The 25,603-nt window shown below is 37.0% G+C and overlaps 2 protein-coding genes across 14 annotated transcripts in view; one reads left to right on the top strand and one right to left on the bottom strand.

The window, feature by feature from the left end:
* Window positions 1–6,135: 6,135 nt before the first annotated feature.
* On the top strand, window positions 6,136–7,265 carry LOC120769519 (KRR1 small subunit processome component homolog). The gene has a single exon (XM_040096557.1). The coding sequence runs from the start codon at window positions 6,199–6,201 to the stop codon at window positions 7,237–7,239; it is 1,041 nt and encodes a 346-aa protein (XP_039952491.1). The 5' UTR covers window positions 6,136–6,198; the 3' UTR covers window positions 7,240–7,265.
* A 6,370-nt stretch (window positions 7,266–13,635) lies between these two features.
* LOC120767756 (serine-rich adhesin for platelets) overlaps window positions 13,636–25,603 on the bottom strand; it is a 75,396-nt gene continuing 63,428 nt past the window's right edge. For 11 of the 13 annotated variants that reach the window (XM_040093972.1, XM_040093978.1, XM_040093980.1 and 8 more), the window contains 7 exons: window positions 18,931–21,394; window positions 18,603–18,864; window positions 18,326–18,536; window positions 18,003–18,243; window positions 17,661–17,910; window positions 17,224–17,595; window positions 13,636–17,154 (listed from right to left, as the gene is read on the bottom strand). In XM_040093972.1, coding sequence (XP_039949906.1) covers window positions 14,304–17,154; window positions 17,224–17,595; window positions 17,661–17,910; window positions 18,003–18,243; window positions 18,326–18,536; window positions 18,603–18,864; window positions 18,931–21,394 — 6,651 coding nt within the window. In that variant the 3' untranslated portion in view covers window positions 13,636–14,303. The remainder of the gene's footprint in view (window positions 17,155–17,223; window positions 17,596–17,660; window positions 17,911–18,002; window positions 18,244–18,325; window positions 18,537–18,602; window positions 18,865–18,930; window positions 21,395–25,603) is intronic. The other 2 variants (XM_040093981.1, XM_040093982.1) reach the window with 1 other exon arrangement.

Here is a 25,603-nt window from a genome sequence, read left to right as displayed (position 1 = left end):
TTGTTTTAACTTTGGTAATCAGATTCGACCTTACCCCATTTTCGAGGCGCTGCCAGTAGCGAAGCTACCGCGGGCATCGCTGTCAGATTCACTGTACCACGTCCATCTGATGCTTTCACTTTGCAATATACTATACAAATCAAGCACCAGTGAATATATTGAGCGAAAACTTGTATATCATCTGTAGTCTAAAACTTGTAAAAAATGGACCAAAACTGAGCAGAACTGCTTGCCTTGCAGAAAGTGGTAAATAGTCCCTTTGAACCCAGATACCTATTCTAAACATTTTCGAACATCCTGCTGACTTTATATTCCATATGTTGAGATCTTAAATTGAAAGCGTACAAAATACAGCTTATGCACGAACTGAAGCCGCTCGGAAAGGTCGAACTCTATGGGCTTTTGAAAAGTTCCAGGAAGGTCCGAAGTTTTCGAGCCAAGTTCAAGTTTTTGTTCAGCGACGAGGCCCGATTCTGGCTCACTGGGTATGCAAACAATCGAAATTACCGCTTTTGGTAAGAAAAGCAACCTGGAAAGATTCAAGAGCTGCTATTTCATTGAAAAAACGGGCCGGTGGAATCATCGGTGCATATTTCTTCAAAAATGATGCCGATGAAAACGTAATCGTCAATGGTGATCATTATAGTGCGATGACAACCGACTATTTAATGCTTGAAATTGAAACTCGTGAGCTCAGCGACATTTGGTTTTAACAATTCGGCGCCACTTCCCACATATCACATCAATCAATGGATTTATTGAGGGAACACTTCGATGAGCAGATAATATCAGGTTTTGGTCCTATCGATTGGCCACCAATAACGTGTGGTATCAATTTTTCCTGTAGGGATATGTAAAGTCGAAAGTTTATGCGGACAATCTGGCTTCGCTTCAGGCCTTTGCGCAGAGCATCACGCGTGTCATTTGCCAGTTACCAGTCGAAATGCTCGAACGAGTCATCGAAAATTGGACTCAATGGATGGACCATCGGAGACGTAGACGCGGCCAATATTTGATGGAGATAATCATCTAAAAGTAAATGCCAAAGAATGTTCTTTCGAATGATAATAAACATTCCGCATTAAATTTGAAGTTTCTGGTTTTATTATCATAAATTTAGTCTACGAATTACCCCAACTCGCATTAGCTACATATGATGATTTCATTACATTTTATTCCAACAAACCTTATGCCGATTATGTCGGTCAGTGTGTGAGTTGAATGTTTATAAAATTTCTTGAAAATATGTTCTGCCGCAAAAAGCAAAAGTATTAACTCAACACTTCTGTGGCTGCAATATTTACCACTTGATTGTGTCCTGCTTTGGCGAAACCTTGCTTAAATGTATTTCATGGCTATCTACATTTGTGCTTTGTGTTACTTACCACATCATATTCTACGATATAATGCTTTAGATCTTTGCAACCATTTCACTACCTCGCTCCCAAATTTGAAGAACTCATTCAATTTGTCTCTTTGAGCGTCCGAAATGTTTTAAGCATTATCATAAGACTATGCATATTTATATTTTATCCAGTCACACATACTAAAATATAAGTATTACAACCCTTTAATGTATTTACATATTTATGGGCTTTTATGAATATTAATGCGTGCAACGTACCTTGAGATTTATCGCCATTTCAAGTGAGTATGCCTTATAGGAAATATGTTGCAAAGGAAAAAAATGTTTAGCTTAAAAAATACTTGGAATCCTAAAACCAGGATTTAAAAGATACTACAGTGCTTGTCCGGAAAGTAATGGGACTGAGTCGATTTAAAAAGATTTATTGAACCAATCGCTACAATTCTTTAAAAACTTCCATTTAGGCTCATTCTGCGTCGATACAGCGCTGCCAGCGCACTTTCCAAGCATAGAAGGCGTCATGGAAAGCATTCTCCGGAATGGCCTTTAGAGCCAAGGTGCATGTTGCTTGGATCCCCTCTGCCGTCTCAAATGCTCGCCTTTCATCGGCCTTTTCAGGCTAGGAAACAAAAAAGTCCGGGAGGGCCACATCTGGGCTGTAGGGCGGCTGCGGAAGCGTTGCCGGCCTTGGTTAGGTAGCTGTTCACATAAAAGACGGTGTGAGCCGAGGCGTTGTCGTAGTGCAACTTCCAATCGACTGCGATGTCTTGTCGGACTCGAGTCTCTTAAGGACTTCGACGTAAAACTTGGCGTTGACGGTTTGTCCAGGAGGAACAAATTCATGGTGGACGATGTCTTTGATATCAAAAAAGACAATTAGCATCGCTTTCACTAAGGATTTGCTCATTTTTCCCTTTTTTGAACGAGGACGACAGCGACGTGATCATATAAAATGTCTCTGTGGCAGATTTACCGAGTTTACACAGAATTTAATGGCGTACCTCTGCTCTAATGAACGCTGCATTTTCGGCTTGCATCACTCACAGAAACACGCCGCACGAAAATGTTTGTACTGACTCTCCACGTGATCGAAGTCAACTGACCAGCCGCTCGTACTTTAGCTAGAAGCGCTAGGAACGAATCCAGTCGGTGCGTGTGCGCTCCAAAGTACACTAAGAAAATCAGTCCTATTACTTTCCGGAAAAACCCTGTAAATAAATTAAGCCGTTTTTGATGTATCTGAACTCGCCTAACCTCTTAAATGAGGTAAAACTTAAACTCCAACAGCAGAGAGGGAATACTAGCACTGGGATCGCTAACTTGCACTCAAATCTAGTCAAGGAGTGTCTGTCCTCAATGCTTCAAGCTACATCTTCATCAGACTCGTTTGGGTGCTTGATTACAGCTGGTAGCTACAAAGCCGATGCGCTAGTCACCCTTGGCGTCTTGGGTTCTAGCTCTATACGCGAGGTCCGTGTGCTCAATAAGCGATGGTCGACGTTGCGCTCAAGTCCAAGTCAAGACTGCAAGATCCTTTTGGCACAGCAGATCTTCTGAACTACTTGCAATAACAAAGCTTCCATCTCAACAAATTTATATTACGTTCAAAGCACTTTGACGGTTTGTAAGAGTCTTATGATCTATTTTATAGGAGTCTTAGGTGATACAACAGTTCTAGTCTGACCAAGTGAGAGCGCTATTAACATCGATCTCTTAACCTAACCTAATCTTTTAAGTGGCAATTCAATATGTTCCGTCATCCTAGAGCTTAAGATATGTAGTTTTTAAGTTTAGGGAACCACCAGTTTTGGAATTATGTTTTATAACATTAACACTATTTTCAAAACTTCTGTTTCATTTGCATATAATTACATACTTCGTTTCGTATGAAAGACTCCCCTTTTGAAGACGACCACTGAAAATGGACTAAGGATTTCGATTTAAGGGCATGCACCTGGAATGTCCGCCCATCTAATTGCGAAGGGGCCGCTGTCCAGCTTGTTGAAGTCCTTGTGAGAGTAAAGGCTGACATTACCACCGTCCAAGAAGAGTGTTGGACGGAACAAAGACTGAGACGAGTAGGTCCTTGTGGCATGCACTACAGTGGCCATATAAAAGAGCACCAATCGTTAAGTACAGATTTCTTTGATTCAAATCTAGAAGTCGAAAATCTCTAGGTAGCTGACTATTATAAAATGACAAAGAAAACCGATTTCAATTAAGGCTTTTATTCAGAAAAGCCCTTGAATTGAGACGATGTGTAAAAAGCTCTTAAATCGGATTTAAGCAACGCGAAACTAATAGCATTTTGAGATTTATAAATTGCAAAGCGTATTTACCGCAGGGACAGCAGATCTCTCTCTATTTTTATAAATTTATTACCGTAAGCGCTATCCGAAAGTCCTTGTAACACTTTCCTCAGCGTTGCCGTACACTAACTTGGCTTTATGCGGCGGAATTGTGTCAACTGCATCAACACGGTTTTTACTGCTGCATATGCAATTCCCACTTAACGGATTCAGCAGTGTGCTTTAGAGTGTACTTGTGTGTGTGTGTGTGTGGTTGCCAGCAATGCATCATTGAGAAATCATTTAAAAAGCACACATTACTTAAGAACAGGCGGTCGGAAATGAGCGGAAAGAGAATAACTCAAGAATTGGGAATGAATGGCAGCGAAGGCTGCAGCTTCTGCTAATTTTGCCACAATGTCAAAGTGGAAACTGAAAAACACGAAAACTGCCTCTGTCGCTTTTTACCTTCTTTATGCTTTACTGCTTACGAGTATGTACTCATGGTTGTTGCTATGCTTTTGAAGTTTCAGTGTCATGCACTATTTAAGTCGAAGTATAGTATGCTCGTCCGAAAATTATTCCAGCCATAAGGTGCAGCGAAAAGCGTTATTCGGTTTAAGAGTTCGCTGAAGTTGAATTGCAGTATCTGTTCACCAGAGGTGTCTTGGAGCAAACGGCTCGCTTTATAAGTGCGTATTAAGCTTTATACTATTAGCCTAGTGAGGCCAATCGTTGACCATCGAACAGATGTTTCATTGCCCGACTATGATGCGTTCAAATAGCAATTCTTGTTGTTCACTAAGCGGCAGCAGCCTATGGATTACTGGCCGAGCTATTCAAAACGACGAAGAGCTGACAAGGTGCACGCATCAGCTTCTTTGCAAGATATGGTCGGATGAAAGCATGCCCGTCGGACTCCACAATCTGCACCAAATACCGTAGGATTAACCTCCGTATATAAGGTCTTATCGAGCGCAGTGTATGAAAGACTGAAGACTACGGTCAATAAACTTATCATTGTGGCTTTAGACCTGGAAAATCTTCTATCGCCCAGTTTTTAACTATGCGCCAAATCATGGAAAATACCCGTGAAAGGAAAATTGACCTCTTCGTCGATTTAAAGCCGCCATTGACAGCACGAGAAGGAACTGCCTCTATGCCTATGTCTGAAGTTGGTGTTCCCAATAAGCTGAGAGCAGTAAGCTGAGGCTGAGCAACACTAAAAGCTCAGTCAGGATTGGGAAGGACCTCTACGAGTTGTTCGATACCAAGCAGGATTTCAGACAAGGAGACTCCTTATCGTTTAACTTCTTCAAACTATTGCTGGATAAAATAATGCGAGCTGCGGAGCAAAAGGGAGAAGGTACATCTACTATAAGAGTGTAGAGCTGGCGTACGCCAATAATATTGATATCATTATCTTCAATAAGTTCTGCTTGTGAACGAGGACAAGACGAAATACCTCCTGTTATCAAACAAATAGTCATCGTATTCGCGACTCGTTCAGCGAATTTAGAGACGGCGGCTACGTCATGTCGTCCGAATAGATGAAAATACTCCAGCTCTAAGAGTTTTCGACAATATGTACAATATCCGGAGGAAGCTGAGGAAGACCACCATTCCGTTGGAAGGAGTAGCTGGAGAAGGACTAGGCTGCATTTGGAATCTCCAATTGGCCCCAAACAGCGAAAAGGAAAGACGGCTGGCGCGTTGTGGCAAACTGGGATTTAACATCGTAAGCGCTGAAATTTGGACGTTATATTTTTCCATTTAGTCGACATGATGAAAGAGTGTTCTTCTGATGTTTCTAGGAGCATGCTTCGGTTCAAGCTGATTACTGCATATTCTTTAAGCGATTTATGGCCGATTTACTTATCAATTGATAATGAGAGGACAAAAAACAATAAAAATTATAAACTTCAAAATTTAATAAATAATTGTAATGTGGCAACGTCAGTAGCCTCAATACAAAATAAACAAAAACATGTCAAAACAAAAGGTTGTTGACATTTGGACACAGCACCAAAATCAGCTGGCGGTGGATATAAAAAACACTCCATTGTGAACGCACAAAACATTAATACAGAGTGTTTCATCTTCACTTAATAATTGATTCTTTAGAGAAAACCTGAAATATTAAACAATTACAGTTATGTATGATAAAATAAATGCAATAATTATAACTACAGATATTATAACGGTGAATGCCATTAACAACAAACCAACACTAACAAAAATTTTAATATTTTCCTGTCGTTAAGAAATTATAAGAAATAGTATTAGAAACTTAATAAATTGAACTTTTTCTCTTTGAGAATTATATTATATCAATTTTTTTTATGTAAAAATTTTAACATATGTAAAACTTTTAATAAAAGGTGAAGAGTAAATTTATCGGAATAGAGATATAAGAATCGATATTTTATATCAGTTGTCAGCAATGCTATTGTGAATGACTTACAATTCATCAAAATAAAACAAATACACGTGTGGAAACATCTTCAAATAAACAAATATTAAAAATTAATATAAAACACCGAAATGAGTGACAGTGAAGCTGAAGAAAATAAGAAGATTTCGACGGAACCTGTGGATAATGCGTGGACTTTAAAAATTCCCGAGTTCAAACCTGAGCATAATCCAAATGGCATGGTTGAGGAAAGCTCCTTTGCTACACTGTTTCCAAAGTATAGAGAAAAATATCTAAAGGAAATATGGCCGCTTGTAAAGGAATGTCTTGCGGAACAACATCTTAAAGCGGAACTTGACCTAATGGAGGGCAGCATGGTGGTGAAAACAACACGCAAAACATGGGATCCTTACATTATCATCAAAGCCAGAGACATGATAAAACTAATGGCACGAAGTGTACCCTTTGAACAAGCGCGACGAGTTTTGCAGGATGAAATCGGCTGTGACATCATAAAAATTGGTAACTTAGTAAACAAGAAGGATAAGTTCGTTAAGCGACGTCAACGTTTAATCGGACCTAATGGCGCGACGTTGAAATCCATTGAGTTGCTAACAGATTGTTATGTGTTAGTACAAGGAAATACTGTAGCAGCTCTCGGCCCTTATAAAGGTTTACAGCAGGTCCGTGACATTGTATTAGACACAATGAACAATGTGCATCCCATATATAATATTAAAGCGTTGATGATTAAACGTGAACTTATGAAAGACCCGAAATTGGCCAATGAAGATTGGTCACGTTTTCTGCCGAAGTTCAAGAACAAAAATATTAGCAAACGTAAACAACCTAAGGTTAAAAAGCCCAAAAAAGAATATACACCATTTCCACCTTCACAACCTGAGAGTAAAATTGACAAACAACTTGCATCTGGTGAATACTTCCTTAGCAAGGAACAGAAACAAGCACGCAAGCAACAAGAGCGTAATGCGAAACAGAGTGAGGCTGCTAAAAAACAAGAAGAGCGTCGTAACCAAGATTTTATTCCTCCAACTGAGGATGGACCTTCTACTAGCCGTAAAAGACCGGCTGATGAGGATAGTAATAAATTGGATGTTAAAGCTTTAAAGGCGAAAGTGGCAAAGGCAAACAAAAAGATGAAAACTACTTAATAAAATAAAAAATAAATAAAACTAAAGCGAATTTTTTAATATAGTTGAGGTTAGAAATTACTGTCATGCAGTGTTTTAGTGTTAGGGACTATACTGATAGAGTTATTTGGTTTAAAGTAGAATACAGGTCTTTTACAGTTACAGTAAATTTCATCATCATACGACTCAGATGGAATTCGACAATAACAATGCTTCATTTTTGAATGTCTCTTTAATTAATATACCTAGGTGTCACTATTATGAAAATACTTAAGTTCAATTGTGTAAATTGGAAAAATATATTTGCAAAAAAATTTAGAAACAATAAATCGGGAGTAATTTAGTTGGATATGGCTGACTTTTAACAATGCACCAAGAATTTGTAGAGGGATATTATAAATTAAAAGTAAAGAAAATGGATTTAAAGATACACAAGTATTAACAGACAAGCAGGAAACCTAACACTCTCCCCTACTAAATCAACAGCGACCATATTCACTAATTGGATGCCGATGGCGTTAAAATTCCGACCGTTAATTACCCTAAGATTTTAGGAGTGATTTTCGACAGACTGTGCTCCTTCACTCCTCATACGACCGCGATTATCGCCAAAGTACAGAGTCGCTAGCCGGCAGCTCCTGGGAAAAGGACAAAGAAACGTTGTTGGCAACTTACAAGGCAATGGGCCGGCCAGTCCTTAACGACACCGCACCAATATGGTCGCCTGGATGCAGTGAAACGCAGACGAGAAGCTGCAAAAATGTCAGACCACTGTACTCCGTACTACAACGGGATGCTTCTTGATGTCTTCCATCGAACGTCTGCACACCGAGGCCCGCATACTCATACATACCAGTTAAAGACCATAATGAACTTTTCTCCAAGCAGTTTCTGCTGGGATACTTTCATCGAAATCATCCCTGCAGTCACCTGCTTGAAGCGTAGGATTCCGCATCAAGAGGTCCTTTTTAAACTACGTCGACGACTTAAGACAATACGCCGACCAGACTCCGTGGAACCATAAACACCTTCACCGACTCCCTCTCAGTGAATGTTGTACTTGGAGTCAAACCGCCACTCAATGCAGACGACGAGCTCGAGAGTGACCCTTGCGCAGCTTCGTTCGAGATATTGTAGCAGGGTAAACTCTTACTTATCCAGAATGGACCCTGACATATTAAACATATGTCCAGCGTGCAATGAGTCCTCGCATGACAGAACCCACCTCTTTACATGCCCAGCTAACCATCAGACACCCCTTTCCCAATGGTTCGACCCCGTCGAAACAGCATGTTTCATGACCTCGATGACAACTTTCCTAATCCTTACCATCCCAACGGGGATTAGGTATCCGTTACAACCACAACCACAATAAGTCCAAATCAAAATAAAGATCTTTTATAACCTTTCTGCTATAAGCAGCGTACCTATAAAGGGTATTTATTATAGCAACGTTGCAACCAAAATTTAAACTTTTTCTTGTTTTTTTTAATAATATTTTATATTGGTGTTCCTGCTGTAAAATAAAACGAATGGTGTATTTTATATGTATTTTTGTAAGATTTTCTTATTTTTATTTATTTATAAGTAATTTAAATGTTTAAATTTTCTTTTAGTTGAACTTAATTACTTTAATATCATTTATGTATGTATGTATGCAGTAATTAATTTTTTGTTGGTTGTTATTTGTTTGCAGCTGCTTTCTCGCTATTATATGTTTGTTTGTATGTCTGTATGTATGCATGTATGCTATTGTACGCGTATGCAAATCTGCATATATACTAATATTTAGTTTAAATAATATTATTTTGTTTTGTAAAATTACTTTGCTTAAATGATACACATAATGTATTTATATAGTTAAATGTATGAATGTGTGTGCATACGCATGCATATATGTATATGTATGTATGTATGTAAGTATTTACGCTTGTATTGTAGGTTATGAATGTGTTTGTATGCATGTTCACATAAATATACATAAGTAAATAATACATATGTATAAATATTTATATATAAGTATATGCATGTATGTATGTAGTTCATAATAAGTTAATATTATAATTACAACTGTTTAGTTTTATCTTCATTCTTTCATTAAATATGTAGCTTTATTAATATAAAGCAATTATGCTTTGAAAACATAACGACACAGCATGTACATATGTTTTATGTATTTATGTATTATGTGCTGTGTGTGCATGTTTTTATTGACGCAGAACTTTAACCTGTAATATTTACCGCATTACAAGTATATTCGCTTTTGCATATACATACATACTTGTATGTAGCTTCTTCAACATTTCTGTTTATCCTTCTTTTTTTGTTATTTATTTAATTTACTATTTATTAATCAAAATTCAGTTTCTCTTTAAATTGATATTTTTTATGGTGAAAAATGTGTTTACAATTTATTTAGATTTACAATAAAATTTATTAGGCTTTACAAGAGATTGATTAGCGCTTTCTTATCTACACACTACGACCACGCATTACTCATTACTACTTATAACGGTGCAGTAACTTTTTTCAAGCATATACATATATATTTTTTTTTGTTTTTCATTTAAATACAAAACGACCGAATAGCCTATATAAATGACAAGCTTTTAAATTTTAATGTGATTTATTTAAAAATTAGAAATAATAATTAAAAAATTCTAGCTAGCTTACTTTTATTTAAATACATATTAAAAAAAATACCAAAAAATGTTAAAAGTAAAAAAAGTAAAAATGGAAGCAAAATTTAAGTTAAAAAAAAAATATTTTCTTTTAAGTAAAATTAAAAAAAAAATTAATTAAAATTAAATTTAAAAAATAAATAAAAAAAAACAATAGTTTAATATTAAAAAAGTAAAAAGAATTGTAAAAAAAATTAAGATTAAATCAAGTTAAAAATTTTCCTTTTAAATATGTAATATTAAAACATTTAATTAAAGTTAAATTTTAAAAATAAATAAAAATTAAATAAAATAAAAACATTTTAAAATTAAAAATGAAAAAGATATTCAAAATTTTTTAATATATAAATGCATTAAATTAAGATATAAAACACTTTTATTAAAATGAAATTTAATACATTTAATCAATAAACAAATTAAAATTAAGTTAAATAAAAATTGATAATTGATTGAATAAAAAAATATAAATAAAAAAAATTAAAAAAACATTAAATTAAAAAAATAAATAAAAAATAAAATTAAAAAAATAAATAAAAAATAAAATTAAAAAAGATCGGAAGAGCACACGTAAAATTAAAAAAATAAATAAAAAATAAAATAAAAATGTATAAAATTAAAAAAATTAATTAAAAAATGTATTAAATGTATTTAAAAAAAATTAAATTAAAAAAAAAACATTTATGAAAATGTTGTTGCCACTGAGGTGGTACTAAAAAGTAAAAGAATTTAAAAAATTAAAAATGTTAAAAGAACGAAAAAATGTTTGAAATAAAAATAAAATCAAACATTAAATTAATTAAAATTATGTAAATTGTTTTATTAAACAAATGTATTTAAAGCTTTTAGATAAAAGAAAACGATTTTAGAAAGTTAATAAAATACTTCTAATAAAATAAAATTAAGTGAATTTAATTAATAAATAATTAATTATTTGAATTAAAAAAAAAAAACAAAAATTAAATTTAAAAACTAAAAGATAAACTAAAATGTAAAGAAAATAAATTTTGAGACCAAATTTATTAAAATGTCGTAAGAAGAATTGAACTTTTTTTTAATTACAAATAAAAAATTTAAAAATAAAACTAAAAAATAAATAATTTTCTTTTAATTCCATTAAAAACAGAAAAATTAAAAGAAAAAAATACAAAAATACTATTAAAAAAATAAAAAATTAAAAATATTTTTTATTAAAAAAATTTACAAAAACACAATTAAAACAAGAGCAAAATATAAAATTAAGTGATATTTATTAAAAAAATTGATTTAAAATTTTGAAATAAACAAAAAAAAAGATTTTGGGAAGTTAAAACAATACTTTTAATAACTTAAATGAATTAAATTTATCTAACATATTAATAAAAATCTAAAAAAAAATTGCAAAAACATAACTTAAAAAAAAGTAAAAAACAGCGAAAAATTAAAAGAAAAAAATTACAAAAATACAATTAAAAAAATAAAAACTTAAAAATATTTTTTATTTAAAAAAAATTACATATTTAAAAAAGAGAAAAATATAAAATTAAAAGTGATATTTATTAAAAAAAAATGAATTAAAAATTTTTAAATTAAAAAAAAAAGATTTTGGGAATTTAAAAAATACTTTCAATAACTTAAATTAATTAAATTTATCTAACATATTAATAAAAATCTATCTTTAACTAACATATGCATAAATAAAATTAAAAAAGAATATTAAAAATATTTAGAAAAATACAAAAAGGAAAATTAAAAAAAAATTACATTAAAAGAAACGTTTATTAAAAAAATGAATTGAAATTTTTAAATAAAAAAGGTTTTTGGGAATTAATAAAAAATACTCTTAATAAACTGAAATTAATTATATTTATCTGACATATTAATAAAAATAAATCAAAATGAAAAAAAAAAATATTTAAAAAATCAAAATTTAAAAAAAAATTATAAAAAAAAAATGTTTTTTATTAAACAAACGTATATTTAATGCTTTTTGTTGAACAATTTATTCTACTAACCCACAAAATATTAAAAAATTGCGCTTGAATACAGTCGCCTTGAACCTAACATTCCCAACAATGCTAACAGAAGCGGCAATGATTTTGCACAAAATGAACTGAAAATTTGCTAAACCAACACTTCCACATAGAAATTGCGTGCAACAACACATAGCGCCCAATATAGATAGCGCTTAGTAAACCGAAACACAAAATACATGTACATACAAAATAGTTATAAAAAATTTATTCAGAAATAAAATATTTAAATTATAATTTGTTTTATTAAAAGTAAAATTAAAATAACATTTATCAAAGACAATCATGGTACAAGACAACGTTATACATATGTATATAACGATGTACGTATGTGTATGTATGTATGCACATATAAAAAGTGAGCGCAAATATCAATGCATTTATTGGATTTTATATAAAATATAAACTAAAAATGCAAATACAATGTCAATTGAAATAAAATATGTGTGTGTATGCATATTGGTTTGTTTGTAGTTCTGCTACGTGTTTATGCGGCATTATGCTTACAAATTAGTAGTGAATATTAATAATAAAGGAGGCTAGCTAAGTTTACAATGAAACTATTACTAAGTGGTGGCGCTTGCTTAGGGTGCACGTGCACAAATTGTTGTACTAGTCTCAAAAAAATTGAAAAAAAAAATAATAAATTTGGGAAACTTTCACTTAAAGCAAAAGCTCTAGGAGACGCTACAAGTGGCGTTGCAAATTAATTGTATTGCAATTAATCAAAATTAAGTTTGCTTGAAAAAAGTTGTTAGAATTTGCTTTAAGCGCCTGCAAAATTGCTGCATGACAATATTGGAAGTATGAAAATGTGTATGCCTGTGATTAACTGTTATATGTCAGCAACGTGTGACCTTGCATTGCAGCGCCGCTGTGCACAGCTTGCACTAAACTTACACACACTTTCGGCGCTAATTACAAAAAAAAAATATTGCTAAAGTGGTGCAAATTCGATTTTGCTTGCGGCTAACGCTGCTGCAACAATTTCAAGTGTGTGAAAATAGAAAATCACAAATAAAATAAATTTCAAGTGTGTGAAAATAGAAAATCACCAATAAAATCAAAAAATTGTTAGGTTAGGTATTTTTTCTTTGTTTGTATTAAATGACAACAGACTTGTTTGCTAACTTATTCTTAATATGCCTGCATTTGCATTACTTTATTATTAATAATATTTGTTTTTGTTTCTTTGACACTATAAACTGTAATAATTACCATAATATAATCAAAACAAATAATTAGGTTATTAAAAATTAAAAGTTTAAAAATAAAAAATATATATTATATAATTTATAAAATACACACGTTTAAGAAAATATATCTATGTATATGTATGTATATATAATTGTATATGTGTAAGTTTTCTATTCAATTATTTACGCTTTTCGGTTTTTGTATTTAAATTCTGCAAGCGATTTCGAGAATTACGCTCATCATTATTACAAATACAATGCATTACAATACAACTACAACTATCATTATGCGTTACAATGATCGATATCAGTATTATAAACGTCGTAAGCTCCATTTTTATCGTTACGGTCTGTAGTCTAGCTTGTGCATGCTACAATATTAACGTAAATTATTAAGCAATCCAATTAAATTAAATTGTCGTTATAAGCTAAATTGATTAATATTAATATTTTTTGTTGTTTTTGTTTTTTGTTTTCTTTTAGCAATAATTTATAATAATAACTGTTCATTTTTTTATAATCTGTTTATAATTATAAGCGCTTTTCATAATAGATTTCCGTTCAACACTCTGCTCAGCCCTTCAATATTTACTATGTCAGAGAGAACTTATACATATGTATATATATTATTAGATATACGAGTGAGGAGAGAGGCGCGCAACTGCAGCTGAGAGTTCAACAAAGAGAAACGTATGCCACTTGTCGAATTGAAATGCAGCAGTATAATTGACAAGCACATGTGTTTTGGTGATGGGCAGACTGGTCGGCCGGCGCTCAAGCGACCAAATGGCGTTTGCAGCAGTTGCCATTTCGCGCTTGCACGCGCACAACACTTTTTCTGCCCTGGCAGCATTGCATTACAATAGTGTGAAATGTGTGTGGTTTTCTGTGAATTTGCAGCAACTTTCAGAAAACGCATTTCATTTGTAAGCGAGTACCGAATTGCAGCAGCAGCAGCAGTAAGCATTCGATAACTCGTTTAGTTGGTGGCGTTGAACCAGTAAACGTACAGGAAATTTTTTAGCTAATACTAGTAATTTCTGTTGACTCCTCTCTCCTCGTTTTCACTTTGATCCTTGCATAACTATACTTGCAAATTCTTAATGCTTCTTATTAATTATCTTTTGTTTTTGTAGCCGCTTCGTGCGCGCATGTTTGTCCTATTTACTCGTCATCAGTCGCGTGGTACGTCGCAGTACTCATTCGTTCTTCTCATCAGCCTCGCTATTTGTTGACAAATTCAGCGATGTCTCTAGGCTGCCGCTCGATTGGCGCGTGTGACGCGTTGAGCGCAATTCGCGTCGCTTTTCGGGCGGTTGTTCGCTAAGTGAATGATCATTGCCCGTGCGTGGTCGTTTCAAACGGCTGGATGAGCGACGATGTTCTTCGTTGGCGGAAGCTGCTGCCGCCGCCGCGGCCGCTGCTGCAGCTGCAGATGTTGATGGCGTGGGTGTAGTGGTGCCACTGGTGCCAGCACCACCGCCCATGCTAGCAGCTACAGCTGCTTCCAAGTCTTCGACGCTGCCGTGTGTGCTCGATGCAATGCTGGGCGCCGTCGATGTTGGTGTATTTTGCGGCTTCTTCAGTATGGGTTGTATTATTAGCTCGTCGGCTTCCTCGTAAGGTGGCGGCAATTTCGCCGCATCGGCAGCATTTGTGATGGTCAATGAGATGCGCGATTCACTGCGTTCGGAGCGTTCACTGCTGGAACTGGCACCGGAACTGATCGGTGGCGCAATGGTGATGGTGGTCTGCGATGGCAGGTTGGCCGCAATGCCAGCGGAGTTGAGTGGTGTTAATGTGACTTTGTCGGCTTCGGGCATCGTAGCGCCACCACCACCACCGCCACCCATGCCGATACTGCCGCTGCGTAGACTCTTCTCTATGCTGGTCATGCCGCCGCCAAGATTGAGGGGCAGGCCACTAGCCAACATTGCAGCGGATAGTTCGTCCTTGGCGTTTGCTAATGCAGCCGCATGTGAATCGACACGTGAACGCTTCGATTTGTGATGGTCATCAAGTTGTGCATTCGAAAGCGAATTGGATACGCCGCTAGTGCTCATACTTGTCGCAACTGAGGTGGGTATTAGCGAGATGCCGGATCCAAGTCCTAATGTTTTTGTATAGTACTCCATTTGTTGTTTGAAGGCATCCTTGGTCAAGGCATCGGGATCAAGCATATTACTATTAGTACTACCACCGCCACTGCCACCGCCGGCGCCGCCTCGTTGGCGTTTCGATGAACTCGAAGTGCTGCTGCTGCCGCCGCCGCCCATCATTGATGATGCGCTACTGGTTGGTGGCGCAGTCAAGCCCGCCAAACTAGCCAACGAACCAGGAGCGGTCAACGCATGAGCCATGTCGGCTATCATTGCTGGTGCAAAATCACTTGGCAAACCAAGTATTTGCGGCAATTGTGCAGCTAGCGCAGCAGCCGCCGCCTTCGAGGCGTTCTTGCTCGACGAAGCCGACGAAGTTGTCGCCGACGATGACGTGGAGGACGGTTGACTACCACCCGTCAATGAGGCAGGGAATTTGCCTTGCGAAAAGGCTTGCAATGTGGCCAAGTCCGTGGGTAGTTGACCGCGTGCCAAACTCTCCATCCACTTTTGCTGCTCCTTTGCGGCCTGCTTCTCTGCCTGTGCTTGCTGGGCCGCAGCTATTGAGGCAGCTGAATTGCTGTTGGACGAACGTTTATCAGCCGATGATGATTGTACTGAAGGCGTAGCGATTGGTGGTATGCCCAAGGAGCTCAGTAAACGTGTACTTTGTGCTAAGTCCATGCGGCTAAGTGCTTCCAGCAGGTGAGGATCTGTGCCCGGTAATAACAGACTTGAAAGCTGTGCCATTTCAGCTACCTGAGCGGCAGCGCGACTTGCCGCCGACTGACGACCGCTACTGCGCGATGAGGACTGCGAACTGCTTACGCTGGTTGGTGGTTGACCGGCTGCACCCATGCTCGCCATTGCGTTCATAAGACTTGCTACAGAGGCAGCTGATGAGGCGGACGATGTGGATGCACGCGAATTACTGGATTTCGATTGAGATTGATGCGATTTTGACTGCGTTGTGGAGGAGTTGCCTGCCGATGAGGTTACACCTGCGCCACCATTTAATAGGTTGTATTGTTGCGCTAATTGATCATACGCTGAGCCAAGACCCGATGAACCCAATGAATAGGGATTCAAGCCGCCAAGACCCATTGGTGGATAAAGTAATGACGGATTAGGGAACAGATACGGGAAACAGCCTGTCAGTTGCGATGCTGCCGCAGCTGCAGCGTTGGCGTTTTTATTCGACGAGTTTCCACTGTTGCCACCAGTATTGCTGCTGTTGCCAGTATTTCCTGTCAATGCACCCAAACTCATGGCATTTTGCTGTGCATCATTTTTGTTTTTCTTGCTCGATGAGCCACCAGATTGTGAGTTCTTACCAGTACCAGTGTTGCCGGTGCCGGCATTCGGGCCACCCAAACCAGCTAACGTCGATCCAGCAGCCATTAATGCGGCTAGTGTTTGCGGATCCATAGTAGCCAAGTTGCCGAGTCCACCCATGCTTGCTAAGCTGGCAAACAGATTCATGTTGTTCAAATTATTCAGTCCAGGTATGTTACCCATACCGGGCATGCCGGCAAATGGCATTGAGAGCAAAGGATTCTTTGGATCAAAGGCGCCCAGCGGGTTCTTTGGATCAAATGCACCAAGGCCTGGTAAACTGGCTAATAGATTCGGGTTTAGTCCAGCCAATGAGCCAAACTGCATGGCGGCATTTGCCTGATCGATCGCCGATTGCCGTGAAGACTTCTTGGAAGACACAGTGGGCGACGGCGCTGGTGACGATTGTGCCGATGAGGACTGTTGCTGTTGCGTGTGCGCGCCAGAAGACGAGCTGCTCGACGTGGACGATGGTCGACCGCCGTGCGACGATTTACTTGTTGACGCATAATTACTGTTGTCCACAGAGCTAAGTTTGGGCGATGGTATCGACATGGGATTCTGTATTTGTTCCAACCATTTGGGATCAACCTCGTAAGCAGGATTTTCAGTTAACCTAATTGAAAACAAATACAATATTTTATATAACACATTTGTTGGCACAAAAGAAAAACAAATCACTCACCATTGCATCAGACGCTTCAGTTGTGGCGCTTTGCTGCCCGAAATACGTTTGCCGGTCTGTTTATTGACCACAGGCACCGGCTCTTCGCCGGTCAGGCCTTGAGGGCCAGCCATAGCCGATTGCTGCTGTTGTTGTTGCTGATGTGCATGCGATTGTGCGGATTGCGCAGCGGCGGCTTTATTCATCTGAGCCACCGATGATTGATGGGACGCGTTACTGCTCTGCTGCCGATTCGAACGTCGACTGTTTGTATTGCTACTCGTGCTCGCTGCCGCGGCATTGCTGAAGTCCATATTCAACTGGTCAGTCAGTGGTGTACTCATGTCCGTCAACCATTTATTTACCTTAGAGTCAGGCACGTTATATTTAGCGCTGTTAAATGGAATTTAAAACAAATTATAGTATATGAGCAAATGCATTATTGTTTTTGTACTAACCTCAACTTCATGGCTTGTTCTATTTCGGCGAACATGGCTTCATATGCCTTGCGTTGCGCCGGTGGCAAGCACTGCATCATCTTTTGCTGTTGCTTAAGTAAGGTCTGCGGATCCGAAGCCATGGTTTGGGCAACAAAGGCATTAATATCTTTTAATGACAAACCGCCGCTCATCAATGGCATGTTGCTGTTGGACAACGAAGGCGCGGACGCTGGCGAAGGCATTGAAGAATTGCTACCAGACTTAGATTCTATAAAAAATAGAAATAATTGCACGTTAATAACTGTATTTGTTTGCGATATATCAGCAAGCTAAAAAATAGGCTCAGAGACTCAAACTCACTTCCAGGCACTGTCGTAACAGTGATTGTAAACGGCTTTTGATTTTGTTGGTTTTGATTGGAAGCCGAAGTCGGCAGATTGGCTGGCGTTACCGAGACGCTTGGTGGTATTTGCGGCTTCTTTGATGACGGCAGCGAGGGATCAGGGAAGGTTTTCTGTTCCTTGGCTGCTGATAGACCCAACACGATTTCATCGAGCTTCTTGCGTTTCTTCTCCTTGCCGATAACGGGTTCTTCAATAGTCTGTAAGTTAAATGTCACAATGAATGTTATTGTTTTGACACTCTGCCTCTAGTAGAGCGTTTTATTAGCGAGTTTTACTTACGCAATTATTCTTCTTCATTAATTTGTTGAGGGTGTCATCAAGTTTGCTCTTGCCGCCCATAGATGGAAAAGCGGAACTCAGTGAAGCCTGTAAATGTGAGGTCGACGACTTCTTCGAAGGCATTGAGAAGTCTTGTACTTCACTCAAATCAATGGCACCGGACGCGTTAGATGCTGACTTCAGTATGTCGGTCATGTTCATGCGCGGCAAACTATAAGAAAATAAGCAATACATTAGTTATAAATAAAACATTCAAACTAAAGATTCCCCAACGCACCTTGAGGACAAGTCCATGGGTGCACCCATTTGCGTTGGTGGCGTCTTGAGTGGTGGTATGGCCGGTTTGCTGAATTGTCCGGATGATTGGCGCGCTAACGAAGCATGTTGATGCGCAGGTGGTGGCTGCAGTGACATATTAGTGGCAGATGCTGCCGGCGCCGCCGGTGATACAGCCGAAGCGCTACGTCGTCCTGAAGGCTGCGCCGTGGCAGCTAATGGCTCCATATTTGCAATTTCAGTCTCCCAATCTTTGAGGCCCACTAGAAAATTAAAAATTCAAAAGGTTATTTACAACTCGAGTTTTATATGCATGAATTTCTACTCACTATTTTGCGAACTATTTAACAAGGCGTGTAGTTTGGCACGCTCAGTCTCCACATCGATGGCTATATGTCGTTTGCGTTTCTTGCCCGTACTCTGTGTGACCGGTGGTAAGGGCGATGGCACAGTGCTCGGCATATTCGCGGCCTGCGGCACCACTGGTGCGTTGTTCAAGGCCGCCGCCGCTGCTGCGGTGGCTGGCGTCATGGTCATGCCGGGTAACAGTGCTGATAGCGTATTCGCTGAGAGTGCATTTGGATTGTTGCCGGCGGCAGCTGCAGCAACGGCAGCCGCAACTGCAGCATTTATGCTGTTGGCGTCCAACGGTGGCGCAGCCATACTACCAATACCCTTGCCAGCGCCATTAATGCCAGCTACGGCTGCTGGTGGTGGTAGCAGTCCCAGTCCTGTAATATTTGCATTAACCACAGGCGGAGTGGTTACCGGTACTGTTGGAGCTGGCACGGTGCCAGCGACTTGTTGCATCTGCGATGTTTGCAGTTGTTTTGTAACACCCTGTTCGGTAGTTATGGTGATTACATCGGGCGTCGTTGGTGCGCGCTCAATATTTTTAAGATGTGGTATGGCCTCGTGCAGACAGATATTCAGATCAATACCCTTACAACCGGCAAATGCGGTGTAGTTTCTATTTACGGGCCACTTGTTAGTCTCAATGCAGATGACAATGTGCGAAATCCGGCGTTCCAGCGCGAAGTCTTTAAACCAACGTATCATACACATTTCCAATTTGGGTTTATCCTGCTTTTGTTTTACGTTAGCTGGTTGTATAACCTCTAAATCTGGGAAACGTGCCTTCAATTCAGCAGCTTGCTTTTTGCACTCCTCTTCAACAGCCTTTTCTTTTTCTTTCATGACCTCCTCATCATCGGGATCAGTCGCACCGGTGTTGGGCGCGGCCAAATCCAGTATTTCTTTACCAGCCGTTGATTTTTCAGCTGCTGCTGGTTTAACACCGCTCTCATCTTCGATTGTTAGATCATCTACTTTAGATTTGATGTCTTCAGCATCTGCATTAGAAGCGACAACGGCATCTTTATTCGTTCCGTCTTCTTGTGCAATGACAACATCTTCGCTGTCAGCAGATTTGTTTTTCTCACTATCAATAGCCGAAGAAGTTGACTTTTTATCGTCATCATTATCTGCATTAGATTCTGTTTCAACGGTAGGAGTTGATTCAGTTTTTTCTGAGATTTCTGACTTCTCAGCAGCACTGTGCTCAGTTTCGGGTGAGCCACCAACATCGTTCGTCGTCACTTCTTTGGACTGCTCACGCTCAGCATCGTCCGTGTCTTTTTCCGCGATCGCATTTTCATCAACATCCATTTTTTCACATTCGTCTTTGGATATTGCATCAGTAGTTGGCTCTGTCGCAGTAGCGGAAAGCTTTTCAGCCGAAATCTCGTCAGTTGATTTATCGTGCGCGCTTAAAGTATCGGTCTCTGGGTCATCATCTGGTATCTCATGTATCACATCAGCGTCTTTGTTTCCTGCAACCAAATCCTTGGCAGCATCTTGAGCCGCCATTTCACTATTTACTGTCTGCTCAGCGCTTGATTTGCGTTCTTCACTGACATCGCTATGGTCATCAGCGTTCTTACTGACCTGTTCATCGGTCTCAGATGCCGATGTTTCTAATTCGGCTTTTGTTGCACTGAGTTTATCGCCAACTTCTGCCAGAGGTTCGGCTTTCACTTCAGTTTTAACAGGTGTGAATTGTTCCTTTTTGATTAGGCTATCTTTTGTTAGCAATTCATCGTCTAAATCGATTATCTCACCCTTCACAATGGGCATCGACGCTGGCAATCGCTCAGCATTGAAAGACTCCAGCTTGATTGAGCGTTGTATTTGTGCCTCTAATTCGCGTATAAAACGCTTTTCGGATTCAGCAAAACTGAAATTCGGATCATTGAAAATGAACGTCTCCGAACGGTAAAGACCATGCTTCAACACGGCCGCTATGAGTTCTTTATCATGTTTGCCCGGCTCCCACCAGTCCGGTGTGTCTGCATTCATCTGACACAACTTCAGACGTTCCTCCAGCTGTGGATGTCTAGCGACTTCACGCAATTTCGAGAGCAATTCCAGCCGCTCCAGTATGAGTTTGGCGTGATCTTCACTGATTTCATCAATGATGCCCTCAAGACCACGTTCATTTTCATTGAGTTTGACACCGGCCTTGCGCTTGCACATCGCTATGAATACTTTGTAGTAATCGCTTAAAGTTTCATCACTTTTGCGCTCCAAATGCGCCATTTGCTTAAATTTCGTCCAGTCTGGCGCCAATACGATGCCCAGCGAGGTAGGTGGCTGCAGATCTACACCATAACCAGTGAGTACACGCAAGAATTCATATTCTTCGCGGCGATTCCACTTCTTGGGTATTTGTTGTAGACGTTGGCTCTCGCGTTCCTTGGCTGCCAACTCCATTTTGCCTTGACGTTCCATTTTCTGCAAAATTATTGAAGTGAGCAAATGTTTAGTCGTTATATGTCAAAGTTAATTTAGCGAATTTTGTGAGTTTTGTAAGAGTGAGTATGTATATGCATATGCGGGGGTTGATTGTGTTTGCAAGTTAAATGTGTAAAGCAGAAATGTTGTGTTGGTAATTTATGGGTGGAATTATCATGATTTTAGCGGAATTCCAGGTAAGTGCAAAGCATTAGTAAATCCTTCCGAAATTTATATACAAATACAATATAGACAATCATATAAATTGAAAGTGGATCATCAAAGTATTTTAGTAACAGATGTTGATAAGTCTATCGTTAATAAGAAAATAAATGTTGAGGCAAATTCTAGTTTAATTTTTTTCGGTTAGTTTTATTAAAATCATTATTGGGAATTGCGAATGAGTTGATCGATTCATCCTCATCATCTTCAGGGAAGGAAATGAGGATATTAGTTGTTTAAAGAAAATCCCTACCCAGGCTGAAAGGATTCGTAGAAGACGTTCTGAATGCTTACTCAGACTCAGTGGTAAAAAATAGTGTTAAATGATAAACTTATTTTCATTATTTTCGTAAATTAAAGTCTAACAAGTTTAATGTATTGTATACACTAATTATGAAAACGAAAACAATTCAACAGCTGATTTATAGTAGGGTTCCATTTTTTTGGTTCTTTTATCATTTCCAAAATTGAGTATTTTTGCAGGGTGTCATGGAATATTTGCACAATGTTGCTATATAATGAGGCAAAATTCTCATCGAGAAAACAAAACGCTATTAATAAGCCACAATGTTTGTAACACCCACAAGGAAACTTCAGAGGCATGGCAAATTTCTAGTTTCTAGTTAACATTTAAAGTTTGGATTTTAGAGGCGGCCTCTTTTTGAGTATAACATACTTTTATCCATCAAGTCACAAATGGCTGCATAAATTTCCATATGACATTTTTGTGATAATTGCTTAGGTAACATATCAATATCGATATTTGTGCCATTTGAAGACATCCGATTTTATTGTAGTAAAATTTTAGTGAATATAGTTAAGGAAAGATTTTGAAGCCATAAAATACCCTAAATGCTTAAGTAAATTTTTAATAAACGAAGAAGTTTAGTATTTAGTGCATTGCATTTTCTAAATGAATAATTTATATTATCTTAATATGTACACATGAAAGTAAAAATTAATCCAAAACCAACCAAACTCATGCTACCTGAAATACTATATAATTTTATCATGCTTAGTGAATATAATTAAGATAAGATAAATAAATGGATGAGAATTGCACCGCGATCTAAGGTCGCTAAGTCACACTTAACCCCAGCATATTGATAAGTTCCAATATACTGCTAGATGCTAATGAGGAAACATGGATTCAAGGGCCTTTATGGAGTTCTGGAATTTCAGGATCAGGTATAGAAAGTTTTCAGTTTTATATTATCTACATAATAAATTATTTGACATTAACGAGAGAAGTATTTTTTTTAACAAGAATTGAAGAAATTTCTAAGAAACCGAAACAATAGTGATAACACAAATAAATGACAAACACACATATATACATACATATGTACAACATGTTGATTTAAACCGTATCTTTAAGTCACTCACTCATATATAAATGTATGTATGTATATAAATAATATACAAAGTTTGTATGTAGCTACAAATTTTGCAGTAGTTGTATGAAAATGCTTAATTTTAACATTGTCGGAAAAACGATTTGTGAAAATAATTTAAGATTATTGGGTGGTTTATAAGTAAAGTTTGGAAAACAGTATAAATAAGCCTTTTTACAAAATTTTTATGAACTTAGTATACAATTAGAAACATTCCAAAAATAAGTTCGTATATTCGAATAATCATATGCATTTTCATATGGAATTCTTAAACACCGGATAGCAAAGGGCATTCATTTGGGTAATTATTCAGCAATATGAAGAGGTTAGATTAGATATAATAATTTCATATTCGAATATACAAATATTTTATTGTCATTTTCGAAAGTACGGGAATTCATATAGATCAACAGTTACCACTGCTGAACACAGGGTAGTACGGAGTACTACAGTTCATATTCGTAATTATTTATACTATGTATATAAAAGTATTCGGATATTCGAACATCAGGTGATTAAGTTGTAAGACATTTTTTTAAAGAAATAAACAAAAAAGCAAAACAAATTAACGTTATATTTTCTCAATTCCTTATTTCTTTTGGGCCAACGAATATCAACACAGGCTAGATTCAGTTCGGATGTGGCGAAAAAGTTAAATCGTAAACAGAAATCTTCAAAAATATTAAAAAGTAGGAACCAAAGAATTGTTCGTAAATACTGCTTAGTCCTGATGAATGGAAGCTAATGCAGAAAAAAAAACAAACAAAAAAAATAATAATAAAACCATATCGAAATCTTATTCGAAGTATGTTAACTCTAATAAAAGAAATAACGAAAATAAAATAAAAACTATAAAAAAAAATTAGTAAATAAAATAAAAAATAAATTAAATGAAAAAAAAAAATTAAAAACAGATTAAAAATTAATTAAAAAAAAAAATAAATTAATTTAAAAAAAATATAAACGATATTCACACATTTTTTTTAATTGATAAAAACCCAACCTTAAGTAGCATATTGACTTTTGCAGAAAACATATTTCGAAATTAAGTGAAAATCTGGAAAAATTCAAAAGAATCAATTTCAAAAACTTGAAACCGAAAGTTAAGCATGATGAAGGATCAGTCGAGCTGTTTATCTTTAAGTGAATGAATCATTGGAGGCCTCCGAATATATTCAAGTATTTCAATACTGTTGAAAATATCATTATATGGAGATAAGGTTTTGTGAATAAAGTACTTATACGCTAATTAATGTGAACAAAGAATTGGGTTAGTAAATTCTAAAAAAGTGGTTTACGATTGATACGTACAGTAGGGTTGAAATATCCGCAATTAACCACCATAATATCTAATTAATTGTTTTTTAAGGCATCCTATTATAAACATTTTTTTGTTTTTTGAAAAAAAAATTAATATATTTTTTGAAAAAAAAAGTTAATAAATTTTTTGAAAAAAAAAGTAATATATTTTTGAAAAAAATAATAATAAATTTTTTGTAAAAAAAAAGTTTATATATGTTTTGAAAAAAAAATTCATATATTTTTTGAAATAAAAAATGAATATAAATCAAATAAATTCTCAATTTTCTTTTATTTTTTTTTTTTGAAGAAATTTGGTATGCTTCAAATAAATTCTCAAAAATAGTTTAAAAACGTAAAGAGTGAAAAAAGTTAAAATTTAAGCACATTTTTGAAGCACATAAAGCGAGAAGTAACTTAACAATTTTCGAAATTAATTTCGAAACGCTTAGTATAAAGTGTTTTCGTACTCATACGAAAGAAACGTGAAGTACGTGCTAACAAATAAAATATATTGATGACTAAAGAGCCACAGCAATTAAATCCAAACGAACTGAACTGGCTCTACACAATGCCGCTTATCTTAACTGCAGACGAAGAGAACAACGAATATTCAACGAAACACAATTTCAATTTGAATTCCGTTTCACGTTGACTGAAAAAATCGTTTTCCTTTCGTCTTCATAAGCACATGAAATCGCTACTTACTCTGCAAACACATTAAAATAAATATAAAAAGGCGCACAAAACGTTAGTCGCACAGACTGAAAACATACACACACACACACCCACAAACAGTAGGTGCAGACATACATACAAACATATAGGTACAAGCATAAGCTTGGCAGATAAATACATAGTATAACCAAAAGCGGAGCGCGCGCCTGCTTTTAAACTACCCAACCAACATTGCCCAGTACCCAGTAGTTCGAATGTGAACCAGCCAGGCAGGCAGGCAAGGCAAGGCAGCTACATTGCCAGCGCGCTAGTAGTCAATCAGCCTCCCCCATTAATGAGAAATATTCGCAAATCGTTGCGTTGAGTCGAGTAGGTATCTTAAACAACCAATGACAAACGACAAGAACAACACCAACATTAGAGCCACCGAAAAACAAGAGCAGTGGCAGCAATGGCAACGGCAACGGAGCGATACCGATGCCGTCGCCGCCGTTATACTAACTATACTACTGTGAGAGTCGAGACGTCACAACCCAAGTGACAGTAGCGAAAAGGAGGAAATTCAAGCAACGAAAAATAATAAAAAAAACTGAATAGAAATGAAATGAAATAGAAC

Source organism: Bactrocera tryoni, chromosome 2, assembly GCF_016617805.1.
Source record: "Bactrocera tryoni isolate S06 chromosome 2, CSIRO_BtryS06_freeze2, whole genome shotgun sequence".
NCBI lineage: Eukaryota > Metazoa > Arthropoda > Insecta > Diptera > Tephritidae > Bactrocera > Bactrocera tryoni.
This window is presented reverse-complemented; position numbering and strand designations above follow the sequence as displayed.